Below are 18,429 nucleotides of genomic sequence, written 5' to 3'. Positions count from 1 at the left end.
CCCGGATAAATTACCATTGGCTGAGATTAATTCGGACATTCCATCCACCGCTTTTTGTATCCTTCAGTGTGTCACCCTAAGTGGGATTGCTCTGCCCAGACGTGGGTCCCGTGCACACTGTGCCACTGGTATCAAGTTATACCGAGCTGACCATCCCCAACCATGTCCGAATTTTGTTTTATATGGTCTGATGAGCCTTTGAAGCGACTGCTGGGTGTATTGTTCCATGCTGAAGAATCCTTCCTGTTCTTCAGGCTAGCCTTTAACACTCCCATGCCTCAACCCACTTTCAACCTTCTCCCACTCCTCCTGCAGTTCACTTTCTTTTCCTTCAAAGTATATCCTGGTTCTTCACGTTTTCTATGCCCCATCGTTTCATAGTCAGAAGTAACAAGCTTAAATGTCTTTTTTTTTTTTTTTTTTTTTTTTCCCTGTGAAAAATGTGTTTTTCCCCTGCATGTAAAGTACTGTTTCTAGGGTAGGTGGGTGGCATCTTGTACTTGGATGTTTACCATGATTTTACAGTGACTTGAATCCTTTTATAAAGATAAACCCCAACCCCTCTAATGTAATTCATATATATATTCTCCATAGGAAGACATCCTCTCCATCTGGAACAAGACTGCAAATGACCAGCACACCACAGCGCGCATCAGAGACACATTGCGGCGTGTGCTGAACCTTCCGCCAAACACCATCATGGAGTACAAGACTCACAACGACAGCCTCAAGTAAGTTCAAGCTGCAGTTGGTACCTCGCGGTGCTCTCTTCAAGGCTGGCAGTTCCACTCAGCAGTGATGTGCCAAAGCAGTCTTGCGGCACCACAAGTAAGTCTGATCCAGGGTCACGACCAACTGGTGCCTTCCCGCAGTCTGGCACCTCCATGCAAGCGGTGAGTTCCCTGCAGCCATGCTGCACCTGTGTTGGCTCTGCAGAACTACTCCACAATGATTCTGGTGGTCAGCTAAAAGAATTAAGCTCCTGCATCTCCCCAACCTCGGGTTCCTTATCTGGGATCTTCTTGATTCTAATCTCACTGATCATATCATTAGCGGTCTGCCAGGAAGGCGACATCTGTCACACATCTGTGTCACTGCCTCGTCCCCACATGTTACAATCACCTTTGATTAACTACAAATCGGGCAGTAGGCGGGCTGGATTACGCTTTTTCAAGCCCTCCGACCACAATTGTGAAACTTTATAACTCCTTGACCTTCCAAGTTTAAAAACTTACCGAAGCTAAACTACAGCCTCTCTGATAGATTACCGATGTCAGCTGATAAACGTAACCAATCTGTTTATATTGGAGTATTTTAAAACTTACCAAAAAATACCAATGTTACAGGTGATAAACCTAAACAGAGCCCCCCCAGCCTGTTACAGCTGATAAACCTAAACAGAGCCCCCCCAAGCACCTTGAGACCCTCAGTAGCACGTTTCACAATTCTCTGATTGATTGATGTGTAACCAGTCTCCTGTTTATATTGGAGTATTTGAAAACGTACCCAAGCTAAACTACACACTCTCGGATAGACTATCGATGTCACAGCTGATAAACCTAACCACTCTCCTGTTTATATCGAAGTATTTTAAAACTTACCCAAGCTAACCTATAGGCTCTCTGATAGACTATCGATGTCACCGCTGATAAATCTAACCAGTCTCCTGTTTATATCGAAGTATTTTACAACTTACCCAAGCTAAATATAGGCTCTTGGATAGACTATCGATGTCGCAGCTGATAAACCTAACCAGTCTCCTGTTTATATCGAAGTATTTTAAAACGTACCCAAGCTAAACTACAGGCTCTCGGGTAGACTATCGATGTCACCGCTAATAAACCTAACCAGTCTCCTGTTTATATCGAAGTATTTTAAAACTTACACAAGCTAAACTATAGGCTCTCTGGTAGACTATCGATGTCACCGCTGATAAACCTAACCAGTCTCCTGTTTATATCGAAGTATTTTACAACTTACCCAAGCTAAATATAGGCTCTTGGATAGACTATCGATGTCGCAGCTGATAAACCTAACCAGTCTCCTGTTTATATCGAAGTATTTTAAAACTTACACAAGCTAAACTATAGGCTCTCTGGTAGACTATCGATGTCACCGCTGATAAACCTAACCAGTCTCCTGTTTATATCGAAGTATTTTAAAACTTACACAAGCTAAACTATAGGCTCTCGGGTAGACTATCGATGTCACAGCTGATAAACCTAACCAGTCTCCTGTTTATATCGAAGTATTTTAAAACTTACACAAGCTAACCTATAGGCTCTCGGGTAGACTATCGATGTCGCAGCTGATAAACCTAACCAGTCTCCTGTTTATATCGAAGTATTTTAAAACTTACACAAGCTAACCTATAGGCTCTCGGGTAGACTATCGATGTCGCAGCTGATAAACCTAACCAGTCTCCTGTTTATATCGAAGTATTTTAAAACTTACACAAGCTAAACTACAGGCTCTCGGGTAGACTATCGATGTCGCAGCTGATAAACCTAACCAGTCTCCTGTTTATATCGAAGTATTTTAAAACGTACCCAAGCTAAACTACAGTCTCTCGGGTAGACTATCGATGTCACCGCTAATAAACCTAACCAGTCTCCTGTTTATATCGAAGTATTTTAAAACTTACCCAAGCTAAACTATGGGCTCTCGGATAGACTATCGATGTCACAGCTGATAAACCTAACCAGCCTCCTGTTTATATCGAAGTATTTTAAAACTTACCCAAGCTAAACTATAGGCTCTCGGGTAGACTATCGATGTCACAGCTGATAAACCTAACCAGTCTCCTGTTTATATCGAAGTATTTTACAACTTACACAAGCTAACCTATAGGCTCTCGGGTAGACTATCGATGTCACAGCTGATAAACCTAACCAGTCTCCTGTTTATATCGAAGTATTTTAAAACGTACCCAAGCTAAACTACAGTCTCTCGGGTAGACTATCGATGTCACCGCTAATAAACCTAACCAGTCTCCTGTTTATATCGAAGTATTTTAAAACTTACCCAAGCTAAACTATGGGCTCTCGGATAGACTATCGATGTCACAGCTGATAAACCTAACCAGCCTCCTGTTTATATCGAAGTATTTTAAAACTTACACAAGCTAAACTACAGGCTCTCGGGTAGACTATCGATGTCGCAGCTGATAAACCTAACCAGTCTCCTGTTTATATCGAAGTATTTTAAAACGTACCCAAGCTAAACTACAGTCTCTCGGGTAGACTATCGATGTCACCGCTAATAAACCTAACCAGTCTCCTGTTTATATCGAAGTATTTTAAAACTTACCCAAGCTAAACTATGGGCTCTCGGATAGACTATCGATGTCACAGCTGATAAACCTAACCAGCCTCCTGTTTATATCGAAGTATTTTAAAACTTACCCAAGCTAAACTATAGGCTCTCGGGTAGACTATCGATGTCACAGCTGATAAACCTAACCAGTCTCCCGTTTTTTGTTGCAATCTTCAAAATAAGGGCATGATGGTACTGGGTGCCAAATGTGTGTAAGGTCATACAAACTGCAAACTGCGCGCTCTATAGATCTAAAACATCTAATGTAGTGGGCCATGGGATATTTATTGTAAAATGAAAACCTGGCCCGTAGGGCAATAACCCACAGTCTGTCTGCCAACAGGGATTACCAGGTTTCACTAACTAACCATGGCTCCTTTTAGTTAGCTGGACAGAAAGCTGTGGCAAAGTTTAGAGAATCTGCAGAACAGCCACAAAGTGTAACAATGGGACACGAAATAAAGTGTATACAATGGCCACACCAAGTGTAAGTCTGAGCAAAGCGGAACTGATATAATGCGAAAGCATTCAAGAAGAGAGAAAGATAACCATGAAGATCATCAGCAGTCCAAATGAGTGTTAAAAACATTGCATCTCACGCCTTGAAATACTTCACTTCATTATGCTGATCGGCATCTACCTCCAGATCAGGTGATCAGTCCAAAAATACTCCACAGGAGGTCTGCACTTTTTGCACGAAACCCCCAGTCACCTTGCATCAGCATTACTTTTCAGGTTCCGCCTTCTAGAGATAGAAAATATGAAAGCCTTTTATTCCCCTTTCAAATTTTCTGAACAGGTCTCCAGTGACCCTGTCCACTTAAAAGAAATGCTGCGGCACACAGGGAGTGAGCAGGTAGATCACATCTAGTTCACCTTCTACAAGTGGTTATAGTACACCTGAGATCGGCAGGTAACTAGACTTCTGAACCGTTCAGTAATTTCCTCTGGACACTCATCCTCCAAGCGGCCAGCAACTCTTCTGGCTCCATGAGGGTTTCTAGACAGCGGAGTGCCTAGAATTACAGTAAAGAAACATCTAGGAGCCTAATGTCATGACGTAACATAACTAACTGTAACTGGACTGGCCATATATAGACATGGTATGCAATATACAGAAATATAGAATGCAATATACAGAAATATAGAATGCAATATACAGAAATATAGAATGCAATATACAGAAATCCAGTACGGAAAACGCAGAAATATAGTATACAATTTACAGGAATATAGTATATAATATGCTAGTTTTGACTATAAAACACCTGTCTGTGCCCCTGCACGTGCTAAGGCAGCCCTCAGTCGCAGAGCTGCCCTGCAGGTGCATGTAGATTTTATTCTATCAATGCTCAGCCTACAACAGAATCCCAAATCCAGCAATCCACACCGTTCTTAGTCCTAATTATTGTTTCGGACAGATTACGTTTCTCACTCTACATTAAAATGCTTGCCTTAGCCGTAAAGAAATGTTAGTGGTTCTGAGGACACCGATCAGATTTGTTTTGCGCAGTCTAGCTGTGGAGAATCTTCTTTTCTGACCTGGGAATGTTCTGTGGCCTGTTGGCGGTGTCCTAATAATTAAACTGCTTAAAGCTGCTCGTGGTGACCAAGATTGGGAATACAGTGTACTGTTTGTCGAGTCATAGACTGGAAATGTTCCACTAACTGCTGGCTGTTTAATTTGTACTGGCTTTTGGTGTACACAACTGGGAGTAAAATGTTCTAGTGACTGCTAGGGGTTCTGTTGTGCCAGCCGACTGCTAACGATGTCCTGTCTAGGCTACTGACAGCTGGTGGTGTCTTATTTCTAGTGAGTGCTGGAAGGGGTTGATTGTACCCACAAACTACTGGTAGTGTATTGGCTGATAGTGGTGTTCATGAATTGTGCACTTGTAGTGTTCTAGTGACTGCGGGTGCTGTCCTGGTGTACCAGCTGCTTCTAGTGTTTGACTGGGTGTGCAGTCTGCTGCTTTGTAGACTGGAATGTTCTACTGACTGCTGACTCTACCCTATTGCACTGTCTGCTGGCGGTGCCCTATGGTACCTTCAGCTGGCGGTGCCCTATTGTACTCTCTGCTGGCGGTGCCCTATTGTACTCTCTGCTGGCGGTGCCCTATTGTACCTTCTGCTGGCGGTGCCCTGTTGTACCTTCTGCTGGCGGTGCCCTATGGTACCTTCAGCTGGCGGTGCCCTATTGTACTCTCTGCTGGCGGTGCCCTATTGTACTCTCTGCTGGCGGTGCCCTATTGTACCTTCTGCTGGCGGTGCCCTGTTGTACCTTCTGCTGGCGGTGCCCTGTTGTACCTTCTGCTGGCGGTGCCCTGTTGTACCTTCTGCTGGCGGTGCCCTGTTGTACCTTCTGCTGGCGGTGCCCTGTTGTACCTTCTGCTGGCGGTGCCCTGTTGTACCTTCTGCTGGCGGTGCCCTGTTGTACCTTCTGCTGGCGGTGCCCTATTGTACTCTCTGCTGGCGGTGCCCTATGGTACCTTCAGCTGGCGGTGCCCTATTGTACTCTCTGCTGGCGGTGCCCTATTGTGCTCTCTGCTGGCGGTGCCCTATTGTACTCTCTGCTGGAGGTGCCCTATTGTACTCTCTGCTGGAGGTGCCCTATTGTACCTTCTGCTGGCGGTGCCCTATTGTACTCTCTGCTGGCGGTGCCCTATTGTACTCTCTGCTGGCGGTGCCCTGTTGTACCTTCTGCTGGCGGTGCCCTGTTGTACCTTCTGCTGGCGGTACCCTGTTGTACCTTCTGCTGGCGGTGCCCTGTTGTACCTTCTGCTGGCGGTGCCCTGTTGTACCTTCTGCTGGCGGTGCCCTGTTGTACCTTCTGCTGGCGGTGCCCTGTTGTACCTTCTGCTGGCGGTGCCCTGTTGTACCTTCTGCTGGCGGTGCCCTATTGTACTCTCTGCTGGCGGTGCCCTATGGTACCTTCAGCTGGCGGTGCCCTATTGTACTCTCTGCTGGCGGTGCCCTATTGTGCTCTCTGCTGGCGGTGCCCTATTGTACTCTCTGCTGGCGGTGCCCTATTGTACCTTCTGCTGGCGGTGCCCTATGGTACCTTCAGCTGGCGGTGCCCTATTGTACTCTCTGCTGGCGGTGCCCTATTGTACTCTCTGCTGGCGGTGCCCTATTGTACCTTCAGCTGGCGGTGCCCTATGGTACCTTCAGCTGGCGGTGCCCTATTGTACTCTCTGCTGGCGGTGCCCTATTGTACCTTCTGCTGGCGGTGCCCTATTGTACCTTCTGCTGGCGGTGCCCTATGGTACCTTCAGCTGGCGGTGCCCTATTGTACTCTCTGCTGGCGGTGCCCTATTGTACCTTCTGCTGGCGGTGCCCTGTTGTACCTTCTGCTGGCGGTGCCCTATTGTACTGTCTGCTGGCGGTGCCCTATTGTACCTTCTGCTGGCGGTGTCCTAGTGTACTGTCTGCTGGCAGTGCCCTATTGTACCGTCTGCTGGCGGTGCCCTATGGTACCTTCAGCTGGCGGTGCCCTATTGTACTCTCTGCTGGCGGTGCCCTATTGTACCTTCTGCTGGCGGTGCCCTATTGTACCTTCTGCTGGCGGTGCCCTATGGTACCTTCAGCTGGCGGTGCCCTATTGTACTCTCTGCTGGCGGTGCCCTATTGTACTCTCTGCTGGCGGTGCCCTATTGTACCTTCAGCTGGCGGTGCCCTATTGTACTCTCTGCTGGCGGTGCCCTGTTGTACCGTCTGATGGCGGTGCCCTGTTGTACCTTCTGCTGGCGGTGCCCTGTTGTACCTTCTGCTGGCGGTGCCCTGTTGTACCTTCTGCTGGCGGTGCCCTATTGTACTCTCTGCTGGCGGTGCCCTATTGTACCTTCTGCTGGCGGTGCCCTATGGTACCTTCAGCTGGCGGTGCCCTGTTGTACTGTCTGCTGGCGGTGCCCTATTGTACCTTCTGCTGGCGGTGCCCTATGGTACCTTCAGCTGGCGGTGCCCTATTGTACTCTCTGCTGGCGGTGCCCTATTGTACCTTCTGCTGGCGGTGCCCTATTGTACCTTCTGCTGGCGGTGCCCTGTTGTACCTTCTGCTGGCGGTGCCCTGTTGTACCTTCTGCTGGCGGTGCCCTGTTGTACTCTCTGCTGGCGGTGCCCTATTGTACTCTCTGCTGGCGGTGCCCTGTTGTACTGTCTGCTGGCGGTGCCCTATTGTACCTTCTGCTGGCGGTGCCCTATTGTACTCTCTGCTGGCGGTGCCCTGTTGTACTGTCTGCTGGCGGTGCCCTATTGTACCTTCTGCTGGCGGTGCCCTATTGTACCTTCTGCTGGCGGTGCCCTATTGTACCTTCTGCTGGCGGCGCCCTATTGTACCCTCTGCTGGCGGTGCCCTGTTGTACCTTCTGCTGGCGGTGCCCTATTGTACCTTCTGCTGGCGGCGCCCTATTGTACCCTCTGCTGGCGGTGCCCTGTTGTACCTTCTGCTGGCGGTGCCCTATTGTACTGTCTGCTGGCAGTGCCCTATTGTACCTTCTGCTGGCGGTGCCCTATGGTACCTTCAGCTGGCGGTGCCCTATTGTACTCTCTGCTGGCGGTGCCCTATTGTACTCTCTGCTGGCGGTGCCCTATTGTACCTTCTGCTGGCGGTGCCCTATTGTACCTTCTGCTGGCGGTGCCCTATGGTACCTTCAGCTGGCGGTGCCCTATTGTACTCTCTGCTGGCGGTGCCCTATTGTACTCTCTGCTGGCGGTGCCCTATTGTACCTTCAGCTGGCGGTGCCCTATTGTACTCTCTGCTGGCGGTGCCCTGTTGTACCTTCTGCTGGCGGTGCCCTGTTGTACCTTCTGCTGGCGGTGCCCTGTTGTACCTTCTGCTGGCGGTGCCCTGTTGTACCTTCTGCTGGCGGTGCCCTGTTGTACCTTCTGCTGGCGGTGCCCTATTGTACTCTCTGCTGGCGGTGCCCTATTGTACTCTCTGCTGGCGGTGCCCTATTGTACCTTCAGCTGGCGGTGCCCTATGGTACCTTCAGCTGGCGGTGCCCTATTGTACTCTCTGCTGGCGGTGCCCTGTTGTACTGTCTGCTGGCGGTGCCCTGTTGTACTGTCTGCTGGCGGTGCCCTATTGTACCTTCTGCTGGCGGTGCCCTATTGTACCTTCTGCTGGCGGTGCCCTATTGTACCTTCTGCTGGCGGTGCCCTGTTGTACCTTCTGCTGGCGGTGCCCTGTTGTACTGTCTGCTGGCGGTGCCCTATTGTACCTTCTGCTGGCGGTGCCCTATTGTACCTTCTGCTGGCGGTGCCCTATTGTACCTTCTGCTGGCGGTGCCCTATTGTACCTTCTGCTGGCGGTGCCCTATTGTACCTTCTGCTGGCGGTGCCCTATTGTACCTTCTGCTGGCGGTGCCCTATTGTACCTTCTGCTGGCGGTGCCCTGTTGTACCTTCTGCTGGCGGTGCCCTATTGTACCTTCTGCTGGCGGTGCTCTATTGTACCTTCTGCTGGCGGTGCCCTATTGTACCTTCTGCTGGCGGTGCCCTGTTGTACCTTCTGCTGGCGGTGCCCTGTTGTACCTTCTGCTGGCGGTGCCCTGTTGTACCTTCTGCTGGCGGTGCCCTATTGTACCTTCTGCTGGCGGTGCCCTGTTGTACCTTCTGCTGGCGGTGCCCTATTGTACCTTCTGCTGGCGGTGCTCTATTGTACCTTCTGCTGGCGGTGCCCTATTGTACCTTCTGCTGGCGGTGCCCTGTTGTACCTTCTGCTGGCGGTGCCCTGTTGTACCTTCTGCTGGCGGTGCCCTATTGTACCTTCTGCTGGCGGTGCCCTATTGTACTGTCTGCCGGTTGATCCCTATTGTACTGTGTTGGTGGTGCCTTATTTTATCAGCTGCTAGTATTGTCTCATTGCACCCTTTCCTGGGGGCGCCCTATTCTTCTTTTTTTTTTTTTTTTTTTGCAGAGTTTTATATAGCGCGAACTAGACCCGAACTGAATCGGGTATCAGAGCGCTTTACATAGCACCAGTTACGTTACATGAGGACGAACACACATTCATTTTAGGCACGGGAAGATTAAGTGATTTGCCCAGAATCACAGGAGGTTTTTGGCGTCGTTAGCGAGTGGCTGCTTGTGGTGGCTACATTTGGAGGTACACTATTCTGTTCATAGACTGGAAATGTTCCAACTTTTGTCAGTGCCCTGTTGTACCAACTGTTGGTGTCCACGGTTGGGTGTGCAGTTTCTTTGTGTCGTAGACTATGAATGTTTCCTAACTGCAGACGGAGTCCTGTTGTACTGCCAGTGTGTGGTGTACACGACTAGGAGTACAATGTTATAGTGACTGATGGCGTTGTCTGTTGTGCCAGTCAACTGCTGGTGGGGTCGTGTTCGTACTGACAGGTGGGGCTGTCTTAGCGTAGGCTGGGAATGTTCTAGTGACTGCTGGCAGTGGTAGGTTGTGCCCACTGACTGCTGGCGGTCTATAGGCTGCTTGTGGCTCTAGTGACTGCTGGCAGTGGTAGGTTGTGCCCACTGACTGCTGGTGGTGTAAAGGCTGCTTGTGGCTCTAGTGGCTGCGGGCGCTATCCTCTCTACTTCTAGTGTTTTCGACTGGGAGTACAATCGTCTGTTTCGTAGAGTGAAATATTCGACTAACTACTGACTGTGCCTTATCATGCTGGCTGTGTCGGATTGTACCGTTTTCTTGTGGTGTCCATAAATGGGAGTACAATCTTCTGCTTCGTAGACTTGGGTTGATGATAGCTGCTCCTACTGTAGTGGCTGTATGGCTGCCGATACTACCCTGTTGTACTGGCTGCTTGTGGTGTTCGATTGTAGCAGCTGCTGGCAGTTTCCTGCTGTACCGCCTGCTGGTACCGCCTGCTGGTACCGGATGTGTGTGGTGTCCACAACTGGGAGTACAGTGTTTTAGTAACAGGTGGCAGTGCCATCGACAAGGAAGATGTCCTACCGTCAGTGTGGGTGTGGACTGGCAGCATTGCCCTCACTGCTTTGCTTTTGTAGATTGCGAATGGTAAAGACATGTTTGTTCTATAATGATCTGGTCTGTGGACTCTGGTTGACGTGTAAATAGAGTTAATTCAGATCCTGTTTTGGAGGACGTGATGGTGCTCCACGTGTTCTGCCTTCAGCTCAGACTGTTGTTGTAAAGTGAAGCCTGCTGCCTGGAGACGCACAACTGAGAGCAGTCTGCCGAGGTGCATCCATCTCTACTTCTCACTGCATGCAAACATTGCACATAGGAAGGAAGTTGTCACAACTTAAAGCATTCTTCGATTTTATTTCAGTTGACCTTGGAGGGGCACCATCAATGTGAACTGTGCCTTTTCAGTTGTAGACCCCTGTAGTAGTATTGGCACACAGTGGGATTATGTTTGCTGCTTTTTCTGTGAGCAATACATGGGCTGTCGGTAGTGTCTTACATGCAAAACTTTATTTATGACCAGCTCGTGCAGTGTTATCTTTTAATGTTTCCGTATTTTACATAAGGAAGGAATGTCCCCTCTTTCAAGATGGTGAGGCGTCATAGTTACTGCAAGTTGAATGTGAATTGTTTACAGCTGGTGGCCGCCAGTGCCTTCTGAAACCATGCCTCACCTGTTACATCCTAGAAATACCTGCCCTCTGTTTCACCTGGGCTAGCACTGCAACTATGAATTGTTGTCAGTAAGCTGCCCCTGGAAGGATTACCTAGGAGTAGGGAATGGTGAACAAGGACCGTTTCAATAAAAAGCTTTTCATAGTATAGATCATACTTATTTTGAGACCCTTGCCACCCAAATACATTTTATTCTCAGTACATGTTAAAAATGTGCAGTTTCCTTGTAACTAAACTTGTAGCAACCACTAACAACCATATCCCTAAGGGGTTGCTTCCTTCCCTCAGGCTCCCCTGCCTAGGTGTAGACACTGCCCAGCCTTGCTCTCATACCTCCCTTCGCTCACCCACACCTACATATACACTCGCACTGTTTGCGTAGCATCCTCCATAGATTGAACTCTTTAACATTACCTGAGCTTAGGGTCATTGACCGATCAGCTGCTGTTCCTAGGCAGTCCTATTACCTCCCTGCTGGTGTGGATTGTGGAGGACTTATTGTAATTGAATTTATATAACTCTTTCTACCCCTGGCGAGGCATCAAAGTGCTTTTCGGCAAGTAGCACGCTACTCCGGAACCCAAAAAGGATTTGTGATGAATTAATATAAGGTGAAATGAAATCTAATTTGAGCTGTGGACATGAGTTTATTTGGATTGAAAAAGAATAGCGGAGGAATTGAAGAGGGAAGGGTTTGAATTTATATAGTTCTTACTACGCCTGATGAGGCTTGGAAGAGCATTTCGGCTGATAGCACGCTACCCCGGAACCCAAACTGAATCCGTGGGGAATTAGAATAGGAAAATATTACATTAATTTGAGCGGTGGACATGCGAGTCTGTTAATTGGATTGAAAAGTGGAGAGATAGAAGAGAGAAGGGTCAAGAAACTGTCTATTTGTAGATCATAGCAGTAGGAGGAGGTTTGGGATGAGTAAAGGGAGGGGGAAGAGTCTAGAAGTTATTTAGAGAGAGAGATGAGGTATCGGATGATTCTAGGAGGGATATGTGAGGGAAGGGTTTAGTAAGGCTGGTTTGGGAGATCTGAATAGTAAAAGAGATTTGAGATAATTCAAGGAGCAGTAGAGGAGGGAAGAGTCTAGAAAGGGTTATTTTGGGGATACTAGTAGTAGAATGGGGTTTGGGAGGAGTGGTATAGGGTGAGAAATAGTTTGCTTCATTGGAGATGGTGGTAGAATGAGTTTAAAGCACACTACTTACCCGTAAGGGTCTCAAGGCGCTAGGGGGTGGGGGGCTGCTACTGCTCAAAGAGCCAGGTCTTGAGTAGTCTCTTGAAGGTAAGTAGGTCTTTGGTCTAGGTTGAGATGAGTCCGTGAGTGGAGGGAGGATATATTGACAGAGGCATAGTGTGAGAGATGGGGTAGTGCATTTAAGAAGCTGAATTAGAAGTAAAGTAATAAATATAAAGATACATAAGTACATGGAAGTTGTATATGTATAAGGAAGGTTGTATATATCGATTTAAGTTGTTTAATAAACAGACTTTCAAGTCTTGCTGTACTTTAAGCAAATTTGTTTTTATGATTTATATATTTTTGTAATTAAATAGTGAAGCAATTGTAGATAATTATGATAAAGATTCGCTTATTTATGCAGTGACCTAAATACGTGTTAAACATAGAATAATATACCCATAAGTAATATGTACATTTGTTAAGCAGAAAAAACAAATATCTATATATTTATAAACCTAAATATTATATGCATTTATACAGAGGAATGCACATGAAGGGACACACATAGTCCGAATAAATGCTTATATACACAGGGAAATGCTGTATATTTAAGTATGGTGGGTATGTGGAGAAGAGCCAACTCTGGAGTAGTTCAGCCTCTCATTCGACTGTCCCTTCTCACGCTAGCTTCACTGTGAATGTCACACGAGGACCGAAGACTGTTAGACAGAGCCGCCGACCTCCCCATCCTTATGTAGGTCTCAATGCTACTTTTACGTACGAGCTGGAGTCTCGGCCTTTGTCTGATTTAAATTCTCCATTGAGAGCTCTCCGCAGCCGAAGGGAAGGAGACCCAGGATGATTTCGCAATGTCCCACAACAGCCTGTTCTGCCTCATTTCTTGTGCTGTACAGCAGTGTCATGGAGGACACAGAAGCAGGCAGTGTATTTCAGACTCTGAATATCGCTCTGTCCCACTTGCCTGCATCGGCTGTCGCCTGAGCAGACGCAGCTGGAGATGGGGGTTAAGGAGTCTGCTCACACCGACCAAATTCGGATTGAAATGGTGCAGTGTTTTCTATCGACTAAGATAAGTGCTGCTAGTTCTTGTACGGTGAGTACCGAGGGCAGTCTGTGGGTCTTCAGTCTCTATAAGAAAAGGCAGGATGCTTCTCTTTCAGAGCTGCAGAGAGGGTTGGTGATGAAGGTTTCACACACTTTGCGGACCTTGGTATAGGATTAAGGTATGTGGCAAAGCCCGTTGTGTTTTTCCATCTACCCAACCAGAGTTTGCGGCATGTACTTCTGGTGATCAAGAGTGGGTACAGCATGCACTGCATCGCCCGATTGTGTTAATTCTAAAGTTCTTTCACCTCCCACCAAGAACGGGCAGCGAGAGTAAATCCCTGGATCAGCGCTTGTCTATTTTACCTCCGCTCTACACCTATTAAATTTGTCTCCAGCATCTCTGGTGACCCTGGAAATATGTTGGAAGCCTTCACCAATTCCTCTGCAAGTAATCATGGTTGGATTTACCGCCACGCCTTCGTACGATCATTGCATTATTAGCATATGCATCTTTCAGCGCTCCATCTTTTTCTAATATTCTATAATATTGCTTTTGTACAAAGTTCCAACTTTTACAAAAGCAACTGCTTGTGTGTAAAGCTTGCCATCCCACCACTTCTGAATCCTTGAAAATCCTTTTCACTTCATTTTTCCCAACTTAGCCCTCCAAGATCTTCAGTCGTGCATCAGTTCTTGGAGCAAACATGGTTTCATTCTGAAATGCCCTCCTTAAACTAGAATATTAGTTTAATTTTTTTGATGTTTGACTTTTCTGTACTAATCAATCTAGATAATTCTTCTGTAGCTAGTTCCAATCTCCTCTTTGGTAGATCAGAGGTTCAAGAAACTATAATCCAGCGTAAAACTTAATATTTACTATGCACACAGATTTCTTTAAAGAAGTTAGTCCTAGTTAGAAACAAAAGTGCAGCTTTTGCGCTGATAAGATGATAATTTACACAAGATGCGCCTTCTGTGGCATGCATTATTGATGCATGTAGAATTTCAGTAGATCAGGGTTTCCATGGACGTTTCTTGCTTGCTTCTCTACTAAGTCTTGACTCTCAGCCCAGTGTTCAAATTGTACCTTTTTATAGTTCTTTTCCACAAGTGTGTCCCAGTTAAAAAAAATATTTGTATGTTTTTTTTTTTGTACAGTAGTAGGTGGAGAGTATATCACCATAGATTTTTAAAAACAAATACTTACCTTTGGCCACATTTTAATAACAATAAATGAGGAGCCGAAGGGGCTTCTTTCTCCTTAAAAAATCAGTAACTGCAGTGTAGGTTCTTTAAACTGTTTGTAAACCTGTTATAATGTTCTTATGTTTGTCTTCCATACCTGTGTCCAGCTGGCTTCATATTGCTACAGCAACACATGATGGACGGAATGCGGAGTAAATCAAACCTTCACCCCCCTTCATGAGATGTGGGTTAAATCCGTTGTTCTTTAGCTCACTTCGCCACCCCAGTTCAGACATGGCCATATGCAAATCAGTCTTGACCCTGCTCCTCATGGGAACAGTCCAGCCCAAACTTCCAAGCATGGTTCTCACTGGACTGGAAACGAGCATCCTGGGACCGGTTTCGTGGTTTCACCTCATCAGCCATGTTAACTTGAATCCAGCGGCACAGCAAGCAAGGGACCGATGTCTGGGCATGCCCTTCCCACTTAGGGTATAAAGTGCTACAGCAACAAATGATGGACGGGATGCTGAGTAAATCCAATATTCACCGCAACTGGCATGGTGTAGTGAGCAGAAGAACAATGGATTTATCCCAGACCTCTTGACTGGTGGTGAATGTTTGATTTACTCAGCGTTTTGTCCATCATTTGTTGCGGCAGCACTGTTCGTCCTAAGTGGGATTGTTATGCCCAGATGTGGGTCCCTTGCTCACTGTGCCACTGAATTGAAGCTACAAAAACAGTCCCTGAAAGGGAAATACACACAGGAGAGAATAAATATAGACTCTGAATCCGAGCTATATTAATGCTGTCCAGCTGGACAGTGAAAATTTAATGGTATTGAGTTTCTTGAACGAAGAAATTATCTCTGACACAAGCCTGCGTCGAACACAATACATTTAACACAAAAACAAACGCTCAGGCAGGGCAAAAAGCTTGTGTGTTATACAGAAAATAAAACAAGCAGAGCTAAGCAACAACACAGTTACACATGTATAGCAAGTTAGGTCGTGTTTACAGTGTACACTGAGTCGACGACGTTTCGATCCCGTAAGGGAAATAGTGGGATCATCATCAGGACATAATATTTACATGCCTGAAATAGGATGTATGCCATGCACTATGCACAAGGGTAGATAGGTGAGTGAGGTGTGCTCAGTGAGTGAGTGCCTCACTCGCCGAGCACACCCGGACACCGGACATCCCTACTCACTGTTTAAAAAACATTCACGGCTGACTGATGTCTGCTATAGTTGCGGCTTCCTGAATGAGCTGCATGTTGTTACTTCTGAGATGGATAGCGACTTCAAAGATTATTTCTTGCTTTATAGCACGTATCCAGAGTTGGGATTGGAAGTACATGTACCGAAAAAGGAGCTTCATGGAGCATGAATTTGGCTGTAAATACTATGTACTCGCTTTCATTAAATCCTGTAATATAGCTTAACACTCTCCAAAGAGCATAACATCCCTCCCTTTCCCGAACTAGCATTAACTCACTGCTTCTCCTCCTCCCATCAAGTAAGCAGCAACTCCCTGCTCCTCACCTCTGGAAAGGGCATGATGGACACCTGCTCTTTCTTCCCATGAATAGCAGCTGTTTCCTCCCATGTCTCACAGAGTGGCATTGGCTCTGCTCCTCTCCCCGACAAAGCTGCTTTTTCTCTGATGGGCTCCCTTTTCAGAGACTCTGTGAAAGTCCTCAGTGCGCTTGGTGACAGGGGCTACCGCCAGCCTACTTCTATCCCCTGAGCACTGCTACTCTCCAATAGGATTGGTTAAATAGGGCTCACGTCCAATAATGTTGGCCAGATAGGACGATGAAAAGTTTAAAGAAAAAAGAGAATCCGGCCACCTTGTTTTATAGTGTCCTGTTGTTCATTCAAGCAGGCATTAGAACCAAGATATCTATTTTATTGGTTCTGGCTTAATTGCTTTGCCAAAATGTCAACATTTATGAACAAAATTTCCTTATTTTCATACAAGCCTGAGCATGAGGCGATACACTGTACAATTTAAACAGATCATAAACTACAAATAGTGAAACAATCAATAATAGATCGGACATTCAATACAGTGCAAATGAAGTCACGTTAATCATTAAACATGTTACTCCAGTCTTAGGTTTTGCAGAAAAGTAACCTAACAGTACTCTCATTACACAACTATTTCATTCTCTTCTCTGAGAGTTACTGGCCATGGGGATGAAGCTTAATGTCTGCGGGGATGAAAACATTGTTTAATATCCCATTTGTGACTTGTGGGCAACATTTAATCAGATTCCCTCGTGGATTGCGTGTGGAAAGGTGCCGACGCGTTTCAAATCCCTGTGTTAGTCATGGGATTTTCATCAGGGCAATGACACGGTGTAATCTGAATTTTGTAGGATGTTCTTCTTGTTGAACTCGTTTTGCTTTTGAAAATGAGACCGCTAATTTATTTTCAGTTTTGACATGAGCTTTAACCGCGTTCACGGTGGGTGACTGTGTCTCTTTGTTTGCCGTGAGTCCCGTTTATTTTGTGTTTACTTGTCGCCGTTCATTTCATGAGGAAAGTGGTATGCTTATCAATTCTGCACGTAATTTTACTTTTTGTTTGACGAAAGCGGTAGACTCTTTGTAAGTTATGACAATGGACGGACACGGCACAGTTCACCGTTCTCCTGTGGGTTCTTTTGCTTGCCTCTGGTCTGCCACAGTTGGTGAAGGACTTTTTCACTGATTGATTAGTCGGCAAGAGGGATTGGTGCTGCGCCCATGAGCCTTTACAGCCTCCATCTTTTGAGCATATCGCTCACTAATCACGAGAGACCCAAAGTTGGAATAAATTAGTAACTAAAGGGCCATTGCTGCTTGCTTTAATTGACTTGTATGCAGCCCCACCTACCTTACACACTGGTGCTTTAAAGATCCGCCACATGGTGGCCGTTGGGTGGAATGTGTTTCAGAACGCCTCCGCCTCTTTGGCTGGAGTTTCACACGTGGTGAGGTGGATTTGAAGCTCATGGTAGTGTACCGCATCCATACATGTTTATGCCACTTATGCTACTGTTCGAAATGTGCCTGGATCCCCAGTCTGGTGATAGCATGTGATTCTGTGGAAGATACCACCACTGGAGAACTGTGCTTAGAGGCAAGTATATGACGCTATAAGCAATAGGCGTTCCTAAAATCTCAGTACATTTACAGTACTCCCGATCCTGGGCCCATAGTGATGTTGTGAAGGCCCTGACCTCAAATTATGTTGCACTAATTCATCAAGTAGTTATGTTCCAAAATAAAACGGTTTGTGGCCTCTGCGATGTGAAGTAAACTATTTTCAGTGTTTTTCATAAGTAGTTTTTTGTATGTAGCCAGTGTAAACTCTGTGCCTTCCTTTTGCCAATCTGGTGCCGCGTGAACATATTCCTGCCTTTTAGCATCTCCCTGTGCTTAAAGTAAACCAATCTACCTTTTGCTGGTTGTTTATGGAGCTGCAGTTCTGGGTTTTGTGGTTGTCACCCGAACTGTCCCAACACATTATAAACCAATAAATACAAAGATGTTGGGGTTCTGTTTAGAGGAAGTGCTTCTCAGACTAACTTTGGTCTCAGTTTACAAAAGCTGTGCCTCAGAAGAGAAGGTATGCTCGAGTTCTTACCCGTGCTGGCTCTGCAGCATCCAGCAGCAGCACGGAAAGTAATCCTCATGGAGTAACTCCCGCTTTCTTCAGTTTGTTTTTAAACAAAACAACTCTTTTAAACTGTCTAGAAGCGAATGCTGCTACTAGGAATGTCTGGTCCTTTAAGGAGAGATTGTTGAAAGACTATAGAGTTTTGCAAATTTGGGAAAATATTGCCTGTAAGCAAAAATTCCTGCAAAAAAGTTTTATGAAGCATTTTCCCCTCAAACACTATTGGACTTCATTTGAAAAGTTTTGAATAAACAGTCTTCAAACTTAAGAATTGAATAGCTTTACACACACTTGATACAAATTCTAGATTTAGAAATGCCCTACTTTTAGCATTTGGATCTAACCCTGGAATTAGGAATGCCCAGACAACTGAGACCAGTCTAGGTGTATATATATAGAGTTTCCTAAAGTCTGACAA

At 46.3% G+C, this 18,429-nt stretch overlaps 1 protein-coding gene across 2 annotated transcripts in view; it reads left to right on the top strand.

Moving 5' to 3' along the window:
• The window catches only part of LOC144807241 (eukaryotic translation initiation factor 4E type 2-like), a 48,726-nt gene that overhangs the window by 28,452 nt on the left and 1,845 nt on the right, over positions 1-18,429 (top strand). For both annotated transcript variants that reach the window (XM_078673092.1, XM_078673093.1), the window contains exon 6: positions 595-731. In XM_078673092.1, coding sequence (XP_078529218.1) covers positions 595-731 — 137 coding nt within the window. The remainder of the gene's footprint in view (positions 1-594; positions 732-18,429) is intronic.

The sequence above is a fragment of the Lissotriton helveticus genome, unplaced genomic scaffold, assembly GCF_964261635.1.
Source record: "Lissotriton helveticus unplaced genomic scaffold, aLisHel1.1 SCAFFOLD_787, whole genome shotgun sequence".
NCBI classification, from domain to species: domain Eukaryota; kingdom Metazoa; phylum Chordata; class Amphibia; order Caudata; family Salamandridae; genus Lissotriton; species Lissotriton helveticus.
The sequence above is the reverse complement of the archived record's forward strand: the minus strand, read 5'-3'. Positions and strand labels throughout refer to the sequence as shown.